We start from the raw sequence: 21,046 nt of genomic DNA, 5'->3' as shown, positions 1-21,046 counted from the left end.
AGAAGATGTTTTGAAAAACTGAAAATGTGCACATCAGATTTTCAAGCTGTGCTTGCTCTGCCTGTGAGCTCCTTGGGAGATGAAATTGCATGGATGCACAGAAGAAAGGAGATCTCAAGCTTGTAGGAAGCCAAGCAGAGTGTCTTTTTCTGGTAGGCACTTTGTTACCCAAAGCCATATCCTAATTTTGTCACCTTGAGAACAGAACTAGTTTCATGATAGCTGGGAAAGAGTAAACACTTTCTCCAAAATAAGTAGCATCAGATGTTATTTATGTTGAACCCCTTGAACAATATACAACTTCTGCTATGGACATCATCTGATGTTAGCAAAGCAGAATTTCAAGATAAGTAAATCCATGCTCCTCTGGGAAAAAAGCTTGGAATATGGAACAGATTTTCAGCCAGCACAAAATCTGAGTTTTATCAACTTCCCTGGAATGTTTTTACAGTGTACATCACCTTGAAAAGTATACAAATTAAATAATAGACTGATGAGATATGATAAAAGTATTTTTTAATCTGACAAAGGCAGATTTCTAGAAGATATTTTATGCCCTTCATTTTAGAGTGTGTGTTTGCACACACATATTTTTCATTTATTTGGAGGGAAGGAATTATTTCCATGATCCTGATGCAAATTTTAATGTTTTTATTCAATAATGATTTTCAGTAGTGACGGAGAAGTGGACACAGGGCGTGGAAAGGGATATGGTCAACACTTTCCTGCAGAAGCTAGTTTCCCATTTCTTAGCTGGATTCTACATTAAGATGTAAATGGATGAATATTGACAAATGAACAGTAGCAAGGAGCAGAGATGTATTTCTGCTGTCAGTGTTGCTTTGGTATTCTGAGGTCTGCAGTGCCCAGCATTCCAGCTCTGCTGTGCAAACTCCAAGGAAGGACACATCTTGCTGTCTTTACAGTTTTTTCATAGCAAAGCAAAGCAGAAATGCCTAAACTCATTGATGTGAGATGATAAGGTGGATCACAATGACCCTTCATGTCAGCTTTGCTTCTAAAATGGCGTGTGAGTCAAGCACAGTAACTGTTAAACATTTTTTTTCCAGTCCTTTCCTCAGTTGTAACCTTTTAAGGCCAACATCAAGGACTAAGGGTGTTCCCAGCCCAAAACTTTATTCCATTGAACCTTATAATTCTTAGTTTCCTTTGACAGACAAATTCTGGAGAGTTTTTTCTTTTGGTCAGGGAAAGTGGTTATTTTTTGTTTCTTTTTGTTTGTTTGTTTTGGTTGGATTTTTGGTGGGGTTTTTTTGGTCTGGGTTTTTTTACTTTGTTTTCTGTGATTGCTTGGTTTTTTAATAATGAGTTCCCCTGCAGGATTGCTTATAGCAAAATACTGTCTCTAAGTGTGCCCAAGCATCTTGTAGATTGACTGCAGAAGGTCACCATAAATACAGGATAAAGTAGGAAAGTGCTGTGTTTTACCACAGGAATACTGTGAATAAGGAAGAACATCTGCAAATATGAGTTGAAAGGAAATGGATGAAGTTGAAGGATTAGGAGAGGTGGTTTAGATTGCATTAGGACCTCAGCCTAATGATGAGAATTTACTTATGGTGTCAGAGAAGGGTCCTAGTTAGAGGGATGCTTCTTTGTGCTGCTGTGCAAAAATGCAGTGAGAGATGATTGTCTTCCTCAAGAGCAAAAAGCCATGGCACTGTGTGGAGGGACTGGTGAAAGGTGTGTATGAAAGAAGAGAGATATCTGGAGAACATTTTGGGAACTTGAAAAACACAATATCAGTTTGGAATGGGCTTCTGGAATAGTGACTGGTCGAATGGTCTGAGAAAGCACAGGAATGATAGATTTTACATCAAAGAGTTGCTGAAGTACCACATTACAAAAACAGTGTTACACAGAACACGCAAGGATGAGACTTTGATAAATACATCACATGTCTGATATGTGGATTTTACTGCTTTGTGCTGAACTTGCAGGGAAAAGACCCCATCATAAGCTACATGTTGAAGTACATCACCTTTATTTGCATGTCTGTGTTCAGCAGTATCTGAAACCTCCTGATAAGATGATAAACTTACTCAAATTGCATATAAACCTAGCAATTTACAGGCCCTTTTTGTTGCTGCTAAACTTTGAGTTGTGGTTCAGGTCTGCCCAGAGTATTGTTTTTCACTCAGTAGTGGTTGCACATTCAAACCCTGCAACCAACCTGAAAATAGAAAATTATATAGCTGAGTTAATTGAAAATCTGCTTATGGTGCATGGTGGCATGAGCAGTAATTGACATAAAGTGCTGCTTAGCACACAGAATCAATTATTTTCGATTGACATAAAACAGGAAATCGTTTAATGTCAGATTGATATTAATGAGCACAGTTGTACTAACGAGTGCAAGACTACCTGCAGCATTACATTACTTTTTCTGGTAAGGAACTTAATACAAAGTGAGCTCAGCCCTTAGGGGCAATGATACCATGTTTTGAAAAATGAATTTAATGGTGAATTAAAGATCAGATTGTTATTGTGGGAATCTTTTCTGAAAATGGGATAGAGCTTATTTGAGCAAGCCATGACTACATTGTTAGAGTCTGAGAACTACAACCTCATCTTAGACTCATTACTGGAGAAGGAAATTTTGTTAAAAGAAAAGATCAGGATGACTCTGCAGTGGTGAGAAACATGTCCAAGGAAGATAGGGGTATGGTAAAAAGAAGTAGAATCATAAAGGAAACGTTCTGTCCCCTGCATGACCCTACTGCTGTAAAATTGGTCTGACTCCCTCCTTTTCTCCTAAGATCCTAATGAAATCTCCCAGAGAACAGCCAATGTTGTATTGTACAGTTGTCCCCAGATGAACAGGTACAGATAATGGCCGAGTGACCAACTACCTCTGTTTGCAGTACAAGAGGGGTGGAACCTAGCAGGTATGGGAGAGACATTGCAAACTGTCCTTATTTATCTATATCTATATCTATATCTATATCTATATCTATATCTATATCTATATCTATATCTATATCTATCTATCTATCTATATCTATCTATATATATATCTATATCCATCTATGTATCTATATATCTATATTTATTTTTATTTTAATTTTTATATTTATATTTAAAGTTGACCACCTGTAAGTGTCATAGCCAGAGCCCTCTGCACATCCTCCACACTCAGGGTCCAACCTCTTTCTAATGGTGGCTGAAATGGAGGACCCTGTAGCCCTTGAGAGAGTCCCTCAGTATCATTCAGCATCCCTTTCCAAGAGAAAAAAAACCATTGAGACTTTTTTCTCCTCAGTTTAGAAATGGAAAGTTAATTCTTCAAAACTAAGTTATCTGCCCTCTTTCTATGGGCAACAGAAAGGGATGGACACCTGCAGAGGGTTATGAGTAATGTGTCTGGTCCTCCTCAGATACTAATAAAGGATGGGATGGAATGGGATGGGATGGGATGGGACGGGATGGGATGGATGTCTCTCTACAGGTGCCCAGCTGTCTCCTCTCCCTCATTTATCACCAATTTTCAGATAACTAAATTTAGATTGGTTGTGCCCTATGCACCCCATCTGTAGCAGCCCTCAAAAGAAGAAATGCAGTAACATATGTACAGGATAAGACAATGATGTCTTTACTTTTCCTTTGTTCTAGTCTTGGAATAATCATTACAACAATGCAAAATGACCATGAAAGGAACAAAATGTCCCTGAGTTACTTACCAAGTAATATAATGATGCAGAGAAGAATGGCAATGAGAGCCCCAGTGCTAAGACCAGTAGGATGAATCAAGGCTTCTGCATTACAGGACAGCATCTTCCCTCGATGGTCACAAGCACACACTCGAATGGTCACCGTTTCAGTACTGCTCTGGATGGGGTAATCATTGTCTGATATTACCACTGGCAGGAAGTAGGTGCTTGTTTCATGCCGGTTATATCTGGTTTTCCGAGTGAAAATCCCAGCTGTGTTGTCTGGAAACACAAAGCATGCATTAAATCTTCATCTGAAGACTGAAAGCAAGGATAAGATAATAAAGAAAAGTCTTCCTAAAAATTCACCTCTGTTGTCCTGTAGTGTAAAGTTTGAGCTGCTGGCTGCCTCGGGAGCTAAGGAGAATGAAAACTGATGTCCATTGTAAGAGTCATCTTTATCAACAGCACTTAATGTTTGTATCAGCTGAAACAATAAGAACAAAATTATCTCCTAAGTCAGTGAACTTTATATTCATTTACATACTCTAAAAAAAACTGTAAAAGCAATCTTTTGTATTAATTTTTTTATTCTGCTTCAAGGCAGATGATGTTGCTATGGTGAGCTCAAGAAAAGATATCCACATGCTGCTGATGCTGTTTGGGGTCACCATACTATTATATCCTATACCATCAGGGAGTGACATAATGACTTTGAAAGCTGGCAGGAAAATCATGTTGATTTCACCAGAAGGCTTGGGTTAATGCCACTGCAGATGGGTAGGAAACCTTTGCATGAGACAAGAAATAGAGATGAAAGGTGAGACAGTCCAAGCTGAATTTATGTTTATCTACCCAAATCTCATGTCACAGAAATAGTTTGGCTGAATCTTCCAAATCATCTGCAACTTTGAGCTACTTCACAATAGGAGTGGTAGGCGAGAGCTATCTAGCAGGATATAGTTGTATCACAGACAGAACCTGTAACATTTACAGACATGAAATTGTTTTTGAAGGAGACAGTGGAGGTGCCTGGATAAAGCAAAGGATGAAAGAATGAAAATAAATCAGGGGCAACAAGGTGCAGTACAGAAAATAACATTCAAAAACATACCATCGTGTCAGCTGGAAGAATACTGAGTGAAATCAGATAATGTGCAGTCACTGTTTAATTTTGCAATTAAGTTTGATGCAATGCAAAGTACACCGCTTGATGAGGTAATGCAAGAGTAGCAGCAAAACTCATTTAATTTGGAATATTTTCTGAGTAGGAGCAGGCAACACACCTGTTCTGCCTTTGCGTTTTCGCAGACGAAGGTCTCGTAGAACATGGCAAACTCCGGAGCGTTGTCATTTACATCCAAGACCTTAATGAACACGGGGACACGGCTGCTTTGTTTGGGGTTGTCTGAAATGACAAAACCAGAATGGAGACTTTATTTAGCCCAGTTACTGACTCAGTGCAGTGGAAGAAAAGGACAGACTTGGTGGTTAAATTCTTCTCACTAAGAGCACTTTGCTTACATTCTTTTGATTTCTGATGAGTGTGTTATGGGATGAATGTAGTATCATTACTCTAATTCTGTGTAAATATAGAGTTATGATGGAGTAGGAGTCCAGGATTTATAAATTCCTTTGATTGTTCCAAGTGTGATTATGAATGTATGTGTGATATACATAAATATAATACTGGAACTAAATTAAATCTATTTATTAGCCTGACTGATACTGTTTGGTGGCAGTGAAGTATCTAGAACATATTCCCTTCCTTAGCTCTCTAACAGGAAAAGTCATGAGGATGAGATTGAGTGGGTTTTTCCTTCTCCACTTGTTAAATATGATACTCTGTGCCCTACAAATCTTGTGGCACAGTTCCTCAAGCTACCATGATTATCATTATTTTATAGAAATGATATAATAACTGCGGCTGTGATCACAGATGCCTTCTAACCTGTTGTGAATTGTTTTGTCTGATGTTCTAGAGTAAATACCGAAGTGGATCAGCTGAAAAACATAAACTCTATACAGAACCTGCAGACCCCCCTATGCAAACAATCTTTTTTTAACCTATAAGGTCTGCATAGTGCCAAGAGATTGAAATTGACAAAGATATTCCTGAGCACAGAATATTAGTGAAAATACTTTCATCTTTCTGGATAAAAATAAAAACACCAAATAAAGCACACCATACTATATAGACCATTCCTTTTCCTGCTGGGAGGAGACAGGCTTAAGTCAAAACGATACACAGAATAAGGAAGAAAAGCAGCGGCAGTAACCTTGCCTAGGGCCATGCACGGTGAAATAGGCAAGATTCTGAGGCAAAAAGTCACACCATAACAACCACTGACTCCTAAAATGTACAAGATCTGGTCCCAAAGAAATTTGTCATCCCTAATTGAAAGAAATCCAAGAGACACTGCCATTGATCTGCATTGTGCTGCATATCACAAAACATCCACCTAGGATTATGTGGGTCTGGGAATGTGAGAGAGAAAAATATGAGGAAAAGAGTGTGATTGAGATAATTTATTTTAAAATAAATACCTTCCCCTCTCCTACATGAGGGTTTATACTGAATTTCCTACGTTGATCTCCTACCCACATTAATATGGTTTATTAATGCATTTTAACCTATCATTCAAATGAAAAAATAGTGCAATAAAATATAGCAGATCTAAGACTCTATATTCTTCTACAAGCATTCGTTATAGTAGCTTGCTGGTTTTATTATTATATTTATTCATTATAGCAGCTTCTATTTGTTCATTATAGTAGCTTGTTGACTTTAATAAAAGTCCTATTAATGTGTTTATCATCCTTTCACAAATGTGAAAATGCCTTCTCCAAAATTGGCATTGCTTATTTGTATTACAGAGCTCAGTCATTTGGACAAAATATTGTGCTTTAAGGCTCCACAGTCCCATTGAAGTTAATATGATTCCATTAGGCATAAACCTCTTTCTAATATCAGCCATTGGGCTAAATTCATTCGATGTATAAAGTAACAGTTTAGTGTAATATGGAGTGAGCTGAATTCTTTGCTAAAATACATCAATAAAAGTTGAATTTTTATAACAGGCAGAAATCAAAGGCATTCATTTGAAGTCACAGGACTATTGGCAAGACTATTTTGTAGGGCACATTTTGCAAACAAATACATTCAAATATATTGACAAACATGTTTCTTTTCCTCTAAAGAAGGAGAATTGTTTTCTTTCCTGCTTTTTAAATCTAAACATACATATTTTCATTTTACTTCTAGGTGCTTAAGGTTCTCACAATTAAAAATCATATTGTAATAAACAGAAGCTTGATATAAACTCTAGGCTCTATTAACATACTCCTCCGATTTAATGGAAAATCTATATACATGTTCAAGTCTTTTTTTTTTGGATATTTTGTGTCATCATCTTTCAAATTATTTGTGCAAATTAATTCATGTAGGTTCATTTGTTAGCATTATCCCTTAATTACTGCTGGGCTCTATCTCCACAGACTCTACAAACTGCTTAAATATATTTCCTTGCATAGGGATATGTTTTCTGCTGAGCCAGCAATAAAACTGTTACAGAGGCGATTTTTTTTCAGAATACAGCCTCATAGTCCTGCCAATGTTTGACTTACCCATAAGTGTTAAGTAGCAAATATTTAAAAACACTCTGGGAATTGTCTTTGGTAAATCAGCTGTAATTCTGCAGCTGTGGCTCACTAGCCCTGTGTCCCCTGTTTTAATGCCAGTTTGCTGTCTGGCTGTGGCAGATGTACTGACCTGGGATTCCACCAACTATTTATGTGCAGCAGTCACAGCATGATTGATTCTCTGGGCTGCTGAGCAATTGCAGCTCATGCTGGTGAAAAAGGAGAACATTTAGAACTGGAGCAATCTACACTTACTGACAATTCTAGACAAAGGCAAAACAACTTCTGTGGGTTTTTTTTTAACTGTAAAATCAAATCAAGAGCAGTCATCACTGAAAGGTGTTTATGACTTTATAATTATTTTTTTACTCTTTATGACTTTATAATTATTTTTTTCCTATATGAAAGGGAGCACCCACTCATTTGAAGGCATATCCTGCCTGTAAGCTGACTGGATATTTTTTCCGATTACTTCAGTGAAATATACTTGGAGCTTGATGAGATAATGTCACTGAGAGTAATATGTGATTCTATGGAATTTAGTGAAATAGGACTTTAAGTAGCCTTGCTAGAAATGTTTGGGTTTGCCAGGAACAATAAGCAGTGGTACTTTCCAGTCTAGTCTCTTGAGACTAAAATTAGTGAAGTGTCTTGGATCAGAAAAGTACATTTCAACAACAACAACAACAAAAGCCTTTGGAAGACATATACCCTAGTTATTCCAAATTTTGTCTAGGCTTAGTAAAGCACACCCTGGGAAGCAGGTTTGTTGCAGCCTGAAAGGATTCAGCCTAAAGAGGGATGGTAATTAAGACAGAAGCCTGTGTCTTAGACACAAGAGGTTAAGTTGGGAAGGTTTGGTGCAGTAGAAGGTCTGTGCTTAGGGGCGGAAGAAAGAAACCAAATGAGTACTTCCTATCGATGCTAAGCTGGTTTTTGGACAGTTTTCTATACTGCGTGTTATTTCTGCCCAGCTGGTGTCAATGCAAGTGTTCTTGCAATTGTAAATGCTAAATGTTCTTGCTATTCTTTCCTTTTTAGGCATTTCTTTTTCCCTTCTGCCCTACCCAGGAGCTGCCTATAGTGTACAAATTTTGACCTTAGAACCCACCTTCAAGAAGTTAACAGAAACACAGCCACGTTACTAACATTCAGTGTTTGGTGTGCTGAAATCCCATACCTAGCATTAGAAGGTGCAAACTTTCATGACAGGAAGAAAATTATTAATGTCCTGTCATTCCTATAAGCTCATACCCACTACTTCTTCAAATAACCCCATGAGGCAAGCATGTTATTTGCTTGCCTCAATAACATCCTTTTATATTGGTTTTCAGTTTTAAAAAAGACTTACACAATAAAGAACGTTGAGTCAAGTAGTTTCAAGCTTTTTATACTCATCTCACCGTTAAGCAGGTAATCAAGCCATACACACATACAAAAAAAGAAAGTAGAGCTTATATTGTCTCAGAAAAATCAAAAGCTTTTTAGCTTTTGGGTTGCAGAGAGGCATTGTAACAGTCACAGAACTGGTGCTTATATTAAACTTATCTACCATTCCACCATAAACATAGGCACTGTGACTCTGCAAAAGCAAATAGAATTGCATTCCCTGATATTCGGGCATGTGATGTACTTATAGATAATGAATTAAAACAAAGCGGATTGTTTATTAAGGCCATCTCAAACATATGTCCTTATCTTAGACCCCTGGCATTTCGACTTCTAAAATCAGCATGTCTAGTGTTATCACAAAATTGATACTTTGGAACAATCCTAAACTAAGTGACAGACTGATTTGTAGCTGCAGCTTGTAATTTCAAAAGATGTGCACAAAGTAAAAAATGGAGATTCATAAAAGGACTTAGATCTGGGCACCCAGCTCAGCCCAGCTACTTTAGCCTTATTTGAAAACATCCAGCCTGAATGAGACTGAATTCAGCCAAGGAATGCAGTTTGGCTTTAAATCACCTGTTTTGTTGCATACCAGTTTCAGAATTCAACAACCACGTTCAAAATGTAAAGTGGCTTAATGATCAGAGAACACAGAGCTGCCACCTTTTCTCCCTGCTCCGTTACCTCTTCATGAACTGTGTCCCTAATAAACATAAAACTGCAGACGACCTCTTGCAGAGTTACTGCTTCTTCATTAGTATTGAGTGGGCTATCCATAAACCTGACATGTGCCCAGCTGCGCTTTCCACACACTCAGCTAGAAGGCTAAATTCATTACATCAGGGACAGGAGTCATATTTAGGTTTAACTTACTGATCTCTGCTGCTATTACTGTAATGTTGTGCCACAGCAGTGTTTCCCGGTCAAGGGGTTTGGAAGTGAATATCGAACCATTTCCTGAATTGATGTTGAATACTCTGTCCATATCAGTGTGCCGATCTACAGAGTACCTGCAAATACAGAGACTGGGGTTAGAGGAATGCTTTCATTTTAATTTCTATGTTCTAAAACCATTTTCTAAGACTAGACATCAAACAGCTAGTAAATGGGGTTTCCTTTTGTTTTCAGCACAGGCTTCAGAGTCTTTATGTATTCACACAAAGAGCTAGTTCTGAACTACTGGATAATGACACATTGGAGGTTTGATTTAGAAGGTGGAGTATTGTCACTGAATAAATGAATTGCTGTGGAATTTACATACCTCTGAGAATCATCAAAGCTTTGTTTTTACTGAAAAATGTGAAGTCTGTGCCCTGAAAGATATGAAGTTTATTTTAAGGCTGAGTTGGCTTTTCCTTTATAAAACCCTCTTTTTATGGATTGATATCTCAACTGTTCCAAATCATTTCTGATACAAAATGTGACAGCTGGGGTGCATTTGTACTTTTCCCTTCTCAGCATTTAAAAAGGTTGCCCTCCCAAACCAAGTCAGCACAGAACAGAGATTCATTATTCCACATATCACAAAAAGGTTTGTTGTAACTCATTAAAACTAACATTCTCAGCCCTGCTTGATGGTATCTATATGTGAAAAGGAATGCTAACAAGCTCTGGATGAGCTCAGAGTCTAAATACAGATTCAAACTTTCAATCTGATCTTTTGCTTTTTCAGCTGAACTAAATCCAAGTTTAAAAGTAGAACTCTCCAATTCCCGGGAGAGAGCACTACCACCTTGATCCAAATGCTGTGACTTGGTTTCATCTCTCCTGAAGGGAAAATTCTTGCATAAATTATGGAGGGTTTTGACAGAAATATGCCTGTGATGTTGCGAAAGCAAGAATGCAATTGCATTATTCTGCTCTTGTTTCCAGCCCAACTGTGTGCTCATGTACAATGCAGGACAGATCCTCTGGAAGCCCAGTGTGCTGCCTGGGTCTCCTTGCACGCCACATCAATGGACACAAGGCAGCTACTGCTGTCCCTTGTGCCCACACAAGGGTAAGGACAACAGCTGAGCTGGTGAGCAGTCAGATGAAAACTGGGCCAGGGAATGGCTGGCAGAGTTCATTGCCACCACAGAATTCAGGGGAATGCAGAGGCTGAAGAAGAATTTCTCTCCTCTGTTCTGCCCTAGAAGCAGATGCAAGACATGTCCTCCACTCTGCACAGATTTCCTAGTGCCTGTGCAGTGTCTCTTAAACACCTCTGAGAAACACCTTGCATGAAAGAAGGAAGGAATAGAAGAAGCTAGTTGAAATGTGGTTCTGCCAAAATTTTAAAATTAACTAACTTGTTCATTGTCTTGTAACTTTATTCTTTGCAAATAAAATGTGGGATATAATGCCTACAGTAAATTAGTTATTAGGTCTTATTCCGAAATAAGAATTGAAGTGAAGCCTACCTTTCTAAACAAAACAATGGCAAATATTACTTATTTGCACTAAACTGTTTTTCTTTTTCCATGATAATTCCTAGGGAATCACTCAAATGACATTCAAAGGTACTAGCACAAAAAGCTAACATATTTTGGCAGGACTTGCATGGGCACACTTTGCTAATTCTTCAGGAGTTCAGATTTCGTTTTCATTCATTGCTGTCACTTCACTGACAGCTAACTGCAATTCTGGCTGCAGGAAGTCAGCTGTGGTGTCACTAACTTAGTTCCTTTATGTAGCAGTGTGACGCTACCATCAGCTTGAAAAGTGCTGCTATGTCTAAATCTAAACAGCATGCGTGAAATTGTTGACTTGGCTGAAATGTGTAACGGGAATGAGTTTATACAAACTGGTCTGACTCTTTTATATTTTGACTAAGTATTTGATATGGTAAACATTTCATTTTAACTTTCATTCATTCGGGCTTTTATATAATGTTATGTTGGTATCTTGTGAATTCAATTATTTTCAGATATTCTGTAGCTCATTTCCACACCTTTCAGCTGAAATACTTTGGCATTTCCATTTTGCAGTTAAATATAGATTCTGTATTCTTCTTTGAAATGAAATATCAGGGTTTTCCACAGTTTAGCTGTTCCAGCTAACTGTAATACTATGTTTCAAACTCTTATTCAGCAAGACATTTAAATAAGCAACCAGCTTTAGGCATGAGCTGTCTGTTCATTGGGGGTTTTTGCTTCAATTTTACTTTCACTCCAGCTTCATATTTTGAATGCACTTACAATATCCTACTGTCTTAGCAGCACATTTTAATGCCTTGGTATATTGCAATCACTATCTTTGAAAGATTTCCCAAATTCAGACTGTGGTACAGTATCTGGAAGAAAAAAAAAGGTTCTGGACTTTTTCTAAGATTATCAGAGTTGTAACATTGAGGGATTCTTCTTCTTCAAGATATTAAGGACTTTAAAGTACAAGTATTTATAAAGCCATATGTATATTCAGTCATTTGTAAAGTGGAAGCTCAAACTCATAAAAAAAACCCAGCAGAGACAGTTTCTTAATGGAATGTTAATTTTATTTCTTCATATCCCAAAGAAAATACATACAAGGTCAGTGCATTTAAAGTATATTCCAATTATACCATTAAATCTGCTCTAGAAGGATGATTTTAATAAGCTAGACTGTCACTTCTGTTTCTCAGTTTGCATAATCCAGTCTCTTTTGATCAAGGATTTTTAATTATCTTGAATTGGTGCTGATTCTGACTTCTGGATCACAACCTATTAAGAATTAAGTAGACAACATCAAACTAATTTTTACATTTATTTAATGAAATTACGGGTGCATATTTGTCAGACTTCAGGACTTCATCTCTTTCAAGCTCTGAGGAATTGACAAGCTAGGAAGTTAAAAAGTGTCTGTGAAGACTCCAGTCTCTCCTTGTACGCAACAGGAAGAAGGGAAGGGTAAAAGAGAGAATCTAACACATGCAAATATGTTGTCAGTAAAATACACAAACAAAATTTAGCCTTACATTTGTTTGCAGATCATTCTCATCTGGGGTACTTTAGTAAATCAAATCACAGCGGGAAGACAGTTCCAGTGACTGATGAACTTCATTATGCCTCTGAGGAGTTACTATAGCAAAAAAACTCAGCTAGCAATTTAAAAAGATCTGATGTACAATACAGCAGTGCCAGTTTCAGCATTGTTTTTGTTTTTGTTTTTTTTTAAATCAGTATGCAGAGGTTCATATTATTTATGTGTAGATCAAACACACGTAGAATGCAAAACTTTTTTTTTATAACACCTCTGGACTGTAGAGTGCTACTCAGGAGCATCTTACTGTTACTATACTTGGACACATATTCAAATATAGCCAGACATGTACTGGTGTATTTTTGTATTTTCTCAATGTCATATCAGAGCAAAACTTAGAAGACTTAGCCTGATGCAATTTAGCTTTGCCAATACACAGGTCACAAATGGTTGTGCAGCCTTACAACCAGGGCAGACATCCACTTCATATTTTGCTACCGCTTCATTGTCTTCTGATGCTCAGCAGCTTGCTGCCTAATGCAACCACAAGTCAGGAAGATTTGTGGGTCAGGAAGGGATGTGTGTGTGAATTTTTCATAATGCATTTTCATAATGATATTGTGAAGGTTTCCTTTAATGGAAGATCAAAGGGGCTTTCATCTAACGGAGTTAGGGCTCAGTTTGTTTAAGAAGAGAAATCTTCACTCGAGTAGAGGAGAAAATGGAAGGTTTTCATTGTAATATCAAGTGTCTAAAGATTTTATTTTTAACTGTCAAGAAAAATTGACAAGCAAGTGACAAGTCATATATATACAGTCTAATTGCATCTTCCCTGAAGCTCAGAGTGAAAATCAGATTTCGCATCTCTATTGCATGATAGAAAAAAAAAATTACCCTGTCAAAAAGATGCAGACTCAACCCATGACCCTAAATTCTAGCAGATACCCAAGATATTAGCACCATAAAATTACATTTATTGCAAGTTAACATCTCGCAGGCTACTGCTCTCCACTGATTTCCTTTCTCTCTTACTGATTTTCATGTTTTTTCTTGCTATGTTTATTTCTATTACTGTAACCTCTTTCTGATTTTCATTTTTCTTTTACTTGCATTTGGCTGTTGCATGCTATTAAGGTAAAAAGTAGACAAGCTTTCTGCTGCACTGCATCAGTTTTGACACTTCTGCTAAATTTTGCTCAATAACTATCGGATACTAAAATATGCAAAGCACTTACACGGTATTAAAGAAGTGCCCTTTGAAAGTTAGCTAAGTTTTAGCACACACATTCAATTAATAGCAAAGAGCCGGTAGGCAGTACTCAACAATGAACAGCACAGTCCCTAACCACTGTAAATCACTTATAATTAGGAGTTGGTGCTGGTGTGAAATGCAAATGGTTGTAGTTATCACCACAGGGAAGGAGGGAAGCGCTCCCCTTTCTCTCTTGTGCCATTAGATATAAAAAAGCAGGTTCCTATGAAGACTGCAAGGGGCCTGGGTGTCACCCAAATCAATTTTTGATCTTCATGCTAGCATGCCCATGCCCATGAAAACGTGCTACAGAAGATGCTCATTCTGTCCTGGGGCTTCACCAAAGTCAGCAAAACATTATGCTGGTCTTTAAGTGACTATGCTCTGCTGGCCCAGAATGCCAGAGAATTGCTGCATGTCATGACAGAAATTTAAGAAAACTTTAATTAAAGTTAGAAGGCTTAGTCTTGAAGAAAAATTCATGTATAGGTCATGCTATGCAAACTGAAGATAATTTCAGCCAGAAACATTTTAGATTTAGCTTGTTCATCTAGGAAATTAACATTAAAATATTTACTGCTCTCACAAGATGAGCTAAGAGCTTAAAACTTACTCATTACTGTAAAAAATCATGATGAAAAATAATTGTTTGCACAACTGTAAAGTATTGATGGACTAGATTTTTATTAAACCTGCACTGTTCTATTTTGATCAAAGGCTACTATTGAATTTCCAAGGTGTCTAACTCAGAAACCTGGTGAAAATTGACCTGGATTTAATACTGCTGCACTTTTCGATTCCTCCTCTTGCTGTCTTGTCAGTAGAAATGAACTTTAATTAAAGAACACAAATATTTAAAAGTTATTTAATACCTCTATCCAGCATGACTTAAGTACTCCAGTATGCACTGAAACAACACACAATTCACAAAAAAAGAAGACATAGGTATAGCTACTCCAACCTTAACATTTCCTCCACTTCCTCAAAGAACAGTTTATTGATTCATGGCAAGTTTAATTTATGAAGCTCATGAGACTGACTCTTCTCTTACAAGCCTAGCACTGATACAGGTGAGATCAGAGCCTGGGTGTGCACATGAGCTGATTTTGAGGCATTTCTATTTGTAATTCAGAAAAGATGACTGTGGCCTCTGTTAAGCAGGTCTGGACAGAAGACAGAAGAAGAAAAGGCTGGTGGATCAGCCCCCTGTCATATAGCCAAGAGGATGCACTGCACTGCACTGGAAAATGTTAAAGGTGGAAAGAAAACACTAAGATTTTCTCAGTGGTCTCTTTGCAGCAAATTTTTTCATGGTAGAAATAACCACATACATTAGTTAGTAAAGAGATTAGGATATAATTCAAGATGCAAAGGCCATGCAAACACATTCACACATATCTAAATATGTTCAAGCACGAGAGATCATTTACCATGTACAATACCCCATATTCAAGCATACCCTACAATTCACATTGTTACAAGTGACGATTTTTTTGTGTGTGCTGACATGATAAAAGCAAAATCAAGGCTGTCAAAAATTTACAGGCAAGTTGAAGTAGTGTATGCTTACTTGACAGGATTCTTGGCAGCATCTGGATCCTGAGCAGTTACTGTTCCTATTACACTGTTTAATGGAACATCTTCTTTCACTTCCATTATGTATGCTGGTCTGCTGAACATGGGGGGTTCATCTACATCCTCCACCTGAATTCTGACTGTGGCTGAGTCCTTGAATGGCCCCAGGTACAGGAATCGAGGGTCCACATGAGTGTTGGTAGCTTCTACTTTGAGAATATACAAGTTTTTGCTTTCGAAATCCAGTGCCTGGGAAGGAAAAAAAAAGTTTAGGAAGTCTGTACAGATAGCTGTGATTCTCAGCCAGATGAGCAGGGTGAATGGTGGTAAGTCATGGAGAGGCCTGTGCTAGATAACAGGAGCCTGAACTGGAATTAAAATGCCAGAGAAAGGGCTATATGCCCAGATAATACATGAGGAAGAAAACCACATTTTTCAAGGAATTCTATGCCTTGAACTCCTAAACATCAAGCAGGTTTCTCATCCAGCTTTAACTCTTCATGCCGGTTATTCTGTCATTTTTGGCAATTTGATGATTTATTATCTATTTCCTGCCCATAGGCACCACACACTAAAGGAGGGAAGATTTTCTAGGTGTTGCTTGTTTAGATACTGGCATTCCATCACAGAAATGAAACACTGTGGCATCTAGCGTCTGGATATGCAAGACTACTCATAAAACCAAACATGATTTTATGATAGGCTATGACTACAGCACACATCCTTAAAGCTACAAAGAAACAGCTTTTAGAGACTCTTTGTTACTACTTGGAGAAATGTGGGGAGAGAGTAGTCACCCCGTTTTTCCATTACATTGTAGAAAATTCACAGCTTCTGTCAGCAACAGACAGAAATACAAACAGAGTTAGACTGATATCATAATCAGGCCCTGGAAGGCATCTCCTAAAAAACAAGTAATGACAGGTGTCGTACTGATATCAACAAGCAAGTGCATGTTTGGAAAATCTACACAATGTCTATCTAGTGATGACTGAACTTGAATTGATGAAGGATGATATCTGTAACCTTATCAAGTTTGCCTGATAACCCACTGTAAACAATATTTCTCAAACCTTTTCTGACAACCAATGTGCAACCTAGTAGATGATGTCCACTGTGATCTCGCAAGGCACTGATATTTTTTTTCTAAAGCAAAAGCATGCTGATAGATATATTAAATTTTTACAAAATGTGAGTAAAAAGAAATTTGTCTATTTACTTTAATATATTATAGCTGCTGAATCAACATCCTCTTATAAGGAAAAATAGGCAATGTGATACTAATTATTTCTGTGGTCTTAACACAGTATCTTCTACTAAGTGAGCAAAACCTGTAAGCATCATAGGGAGAAAATCACAGTTGGATGGTGGAGCTTCCTTGAGTTTTTCTGTGAGTATATTCAGGCTGCAGAATTTTTTCTCAGTTGTACCCCACTCCTTAGGTAATTTACTCTCTCACGTCCTCCAAAGTTTGTGTATTGCTTCAGTAAAGAAGGTATAAGAGGAAGGATACCAATTGCTTGCATAAAAGAAACTTTACATATGTAGAGGCTAGGATAAAGTGTGTAAAGATTTGTACCTTTTTTACGGTTATAATTCCTTCCTGTGTGTCCTTGTCTGTGGTAATTCCAAACATGTCGTATCCGTCCCCCTCAGTGATGCTGTACTCAATCTCTGCATTTTCATCCACATCAGCATCATTAGCTTTTATCCTGCCAACCGGGGAGTCAAGTGGCGTCGACTCAGGAGCTCTGAACTGGTATGTGCCTACAGCAGACAGACAGGGATATCTGGTTAGGCAGTCTCCAGGTGCTTTGGACACCATCTCTCAGCCCACTGTCCATGCTGGGCATGTGCAGGTAAGTTAGGAGGTCACTCGCTCTTCCTGGGCCAAAGGCCTTCAGCTTCTGATGTACTTTCATGGGGGTAAAAGTTACTTATTTTTCTACCTGTTTGCTCATGCAGAGGATGGGCATTTTGCTTTGCTATAAACATGTAACTTTAGCAACAGATGTCCCTTTCTGGGTGCTCCCATGGTCTCTGTTGGCTGTATCAGAAATGTGTATGAAAAATGTCTTGAGGCCAAAGGGCAAATATTAAGAATTGTCAGAAGCTAGTGCAGCTTAGTATCACTAAAACTGAATCCAGCTCAAATACCCACTAAAAATGTACCACATTGAATTTTTGTCAGAAAAAACCTCTGCTTTTGGAGTGTTGACATTGTGAAGCTGTATCTTTGCTTTTTACATTGAAGACACTCACGTCCAGAGATGTATAATTAACTCATGGGGTGCAGAGTGTTATATTTCTTCTTAAGTTGCTCTAATTTAAATGGAAACTCTTTGCCCACAGCTAAGAACAGACTTTGAACCTAAATGACAAGTTGCTTCCAATAACTTTCCCAGTGACTTAACTGCCAAAGCTCACTGATTTGTCTGATAGTATCTGCAATTATTTTCTGTAACAGCTGCTCTTGAATTTGACACACACTGACACTGCAATACACACACATCATACAGAGTGCAGTGGTTAGACAAAGTAAAAAATGAAAAAAAAATAGAGAGAGAAAGAAGGAAGTAGAGAGAGAGGGAAAGAGAAGAGGATGAAAGCTGAATCACTTTGAATCCCTTACAGCAATGAACAGTCATTAATAGAAATTACTCTCTAAGAGAGCTTGTGCAATTGATTCCTATAAGCATCACACAGATGTCTTCTGAATTATTTGAGAGAGGGGAAGTAAATAGGCAGAAACACCTGGTGTATTTAAGTATGTGGTTTTGGTTCTGTATGCAAAGAATATAGCAAGGTTCATTGTAGCAAATGCTTTCTTGTTTTAAATACTCCCTTCTATAGAATTGTTCTTCGGATATTTTTGCATACTTTAATAAATTTGTTTCAAAGCTTCAATATATTAGATTACAACAGATACCTTAAAATGCAATTAATCACAAAGTCTGAAAGAAATAGTAATGAACAAGAAATACAGATTATGTTGATCAGTTATCTAAAAAGTAGGAAAAGTAGAAGTTGCTTCTGAACAATAATTCACCTCTCAGACTGTCAATTGCAACTGGAGTAAAAAATATTAAATATTAATTTCCCAGTTATTGCAATTAATCTTGGCATGATGCTATTGCTTAGTTATGTGCTCTCTTTTGCTTTCCTAAAGGACGTTTGATACTCAGCAAAGTCACAATAGAAGAAATAATATCTGAGGTGAACAAAAAACAAAACAAGAACCATTTTTGTCCATTTTAGTGTTAGAACACAGAATGTAAATATTCCATACTCTGGGGGAAGCGAGGTGGATTGTCGTTGACGTCAGTCAGGGTGATGTTCACGGTGGTGGTTCCTGATAATCCGCCCATCTGGCCTCCCATGTCCTTTGCCTGGATAACCACTTGGTACTGCTCCCTGTTTTCACGGTCCATGTTCAGTAAAGCAGTCTTAATAATACCTGTAAACATGAAAATTAAAGAGTGGGGAGTTCACAGGTAGTGACTTTGATGGAAATTCTTATTAAAAGAACAAAAAAGAATCTCTGCGTAGTAAGTAAACTTTGCCCAGTACAAATATTTACTGTTATGAGATGGTTCATTAAATTACAGATTTGTCCTGTCACATCTCAGGCTCCTGCCTGTGTGACAGACACAGTATAAGTGGTACCCACAGAAAAATGTTCCACTTATTTGTGAGCCATGTTATTTTACATAACTATTTACCCTCTTTCAGTTCCATGCTAAAATCTCTCACTGAACTGGAAAAAGGTTGTTTGTTCATTATTTTGACAGATGTGGTAAAAAAAAGAAAGTAAAGCTAACTTCAGCAAAGCACCAATAAAGAGTGCAGCAACAGTAAATGGAAGAAAAGAAATTAATTAAGAAAATTATGAGCATTCAAACATGCCTGAGTATATATACTTCTATTTATACATTGATTGAAATGATTTGCCAGTTACTTCCTTCTTCAAAGGCACAAATAACAGTTACAAGGCCAACTACTACTGAAATTCAATCATTCAGATTTACCATGAAGCAAAGTGTTTGCATTCTCACTGGGTCTCTCAAGGTAAGAACTGGCTCCTCTGTAGGCAAAAGAGGTGAAATTCAAGTACTGAAATCCATGAAAAAATTCACAGTGGCTTTGAAAGAGACATGTTTCACTCTAAGAGTTCTGCAATTGATTTCCATGGCAGGAAGATCAAGACTGTGGTTTACTTAACTTCCCGTCCCCCACACAAACCTTTTGATAGAAGTTTATTACTGGCGAACTCCCAGCTACTCTATCCTTATTATAACTCTAGAGGAGTACACACTGCACTGTCCATGTCAGAAAGAGTCCATCAGTGCAAAAATCCTGGCTTCTGTTATCTAATACCTTATGCTTGAAGGGAAGCTCCCTTTGATCTTGGCTCTCCCTCTTCTCAGAACTGTGTACACCCTTTCAACTCAGGTTTCACTTTGAGACATATAGTCTCTCCTTCTTTTTCCCTGCCCGAGTCTCTATGATTTATCTAAGAAACAATCCTAAACCTGATGAATTGTCTGGGATAACCTATTTCTTTCCTGTAAGGATGCTGTGGAGAACCGATTTCCCTAGCTTCTAGCAACACAACACAGTGGATGTTCCACTGAAGGAGTTTATTGAGATAGTTTGATTTTTCTTGAAAAACTTAGTCAAAAAGCTCGGGAAGAGAATATCTATGTAGTCAGGTAGTCAATGGTACACCAGATTCAGTCAGACAGAATATATATATGCACAGGTTCCAAAGCTGTCTGTTAGTCAGACCATTAAAAATTCCAGTCACTGTGTATAATTTAAACATCTTCCAAAAACAGAACTCAGAACTTTGGGATTCTATTTGTGATCTTCTACTTTAGCGCAACAGTCAATTTTACCTCTTCTATCATTACTCTTAATTAAGATTTCTTTCATAAAATTAGCATTAAAGTGTTATGTTGCAGATGCAAGAAATTATAATTACTTTAAACAAGTTTTGAAGAAGCAGACGGAGAAAGAAAACTCACCTGAACAAACCCTCAGTCTTAATTTAGCTATTATGAAGATCTATGAGGATTAAGCACTTTTTTCCACACCCACCTGTTTCTCTCTTTCATCTAAAAGGCAACCTATTTGGTTTAATTTAAGCAGCCACTGCAGTTTCTGTACCCACTGCTTGTTAAAAATGATTAAAAACTGATTCACAACTGTACTAATAGTATTTATTAGACTTTGCTGGTAAGATTAAAATAATGTAGGTGTCATGTTTACAGATGTATCGCTCTATTAAATTTGTCAGATTTTGCACTGAGTAAGATGTAATCTCTTCAAAGTTTGTTTAGCAATATATCCTAGCTTGGCTTAGCATGTCATTTTGAATTACAGACATTGTCACAGAATGACAGATAAGGTCCCCTGACCTGTCTCAGATTCGACGGAGAAATATGGTTGTCCCTGGAGAATGCTGTAGACAACTTTAGCACTGTTCCCATATGTAGGATCATCAGCATCAGTTGCAGTGACTTGCACAACAAAGGTACCTGCAATGAAAAATCAAAGAAAAAAAAAATTATTA

The 21,046-nt window shown here is 37.5% G+C and overlaps 1 protein-coding gene across 2 annotated transcripts in view; it reads right to left on the bottom strand.

Moving 5' to 3' along the window:
* Positions 1-21,046, bottom strand: part of LOC128942753 (cadherin-6) — a 97,336-nt gene that overhangs the window by 1,650 nt on the left and 74,640 nt on the right. For both annotated transcript variants that reach the window (XM_054285435.1, XM_054285434.1), the window contains 8 exons: positions 20,892-21,011; positions 18,761-18,928; positions 17,051-17,238; positions 15,467-15,720; positions 9,579-9,715; positions 4,958-5,079; positions 4,041-4,158; positions 3,702-3,953 (listed from right to left, as the gene is read on the bottom strand). In XM_054285435.1, the coding sequence (XP_054141410.1) occupies positions 3,702-3,953; positions 4,041-4,158; positions 4,958-5,079; positions 9,579-9,715; positions 15,467-15,720; positions 17,051-17,238; positions 18,761-18,928; positions 20,892-21,011 (1,359 nt within the window). The remainder of the gene's footprint in view (positions 1-3,701; positions 3,954-4,040; positions 4,159-4,957; positions 5,080-9,578; positions 9,716-15,466; positions 15,721-17,050; positions 17,239-18,760; positions 18,929-20,891; positions 21,012-21,046) is intronic.

This window comes from Melozone crissalis, unplaced genomic scaffold (genome assembly GCF_028551555.1).
Source record: "Melozone crissalis strain CALT ecotype California unplaced genomic scaffold, PUWL_Pcris_2 ptg000042l_1, whole genome shotgun sequence".
Classification (NCBI taxonomy): Eukaryota; Metazoa; Chordata; class Aves; order Passeriformes; family Passerellidae; genus Melozone; species Melozone crissalis.
The sequence above is the reverse complement of the archived record's forward strand: the minus strand, read 5'-3'. Positions and strand labels throughout refer to the sequence as shown.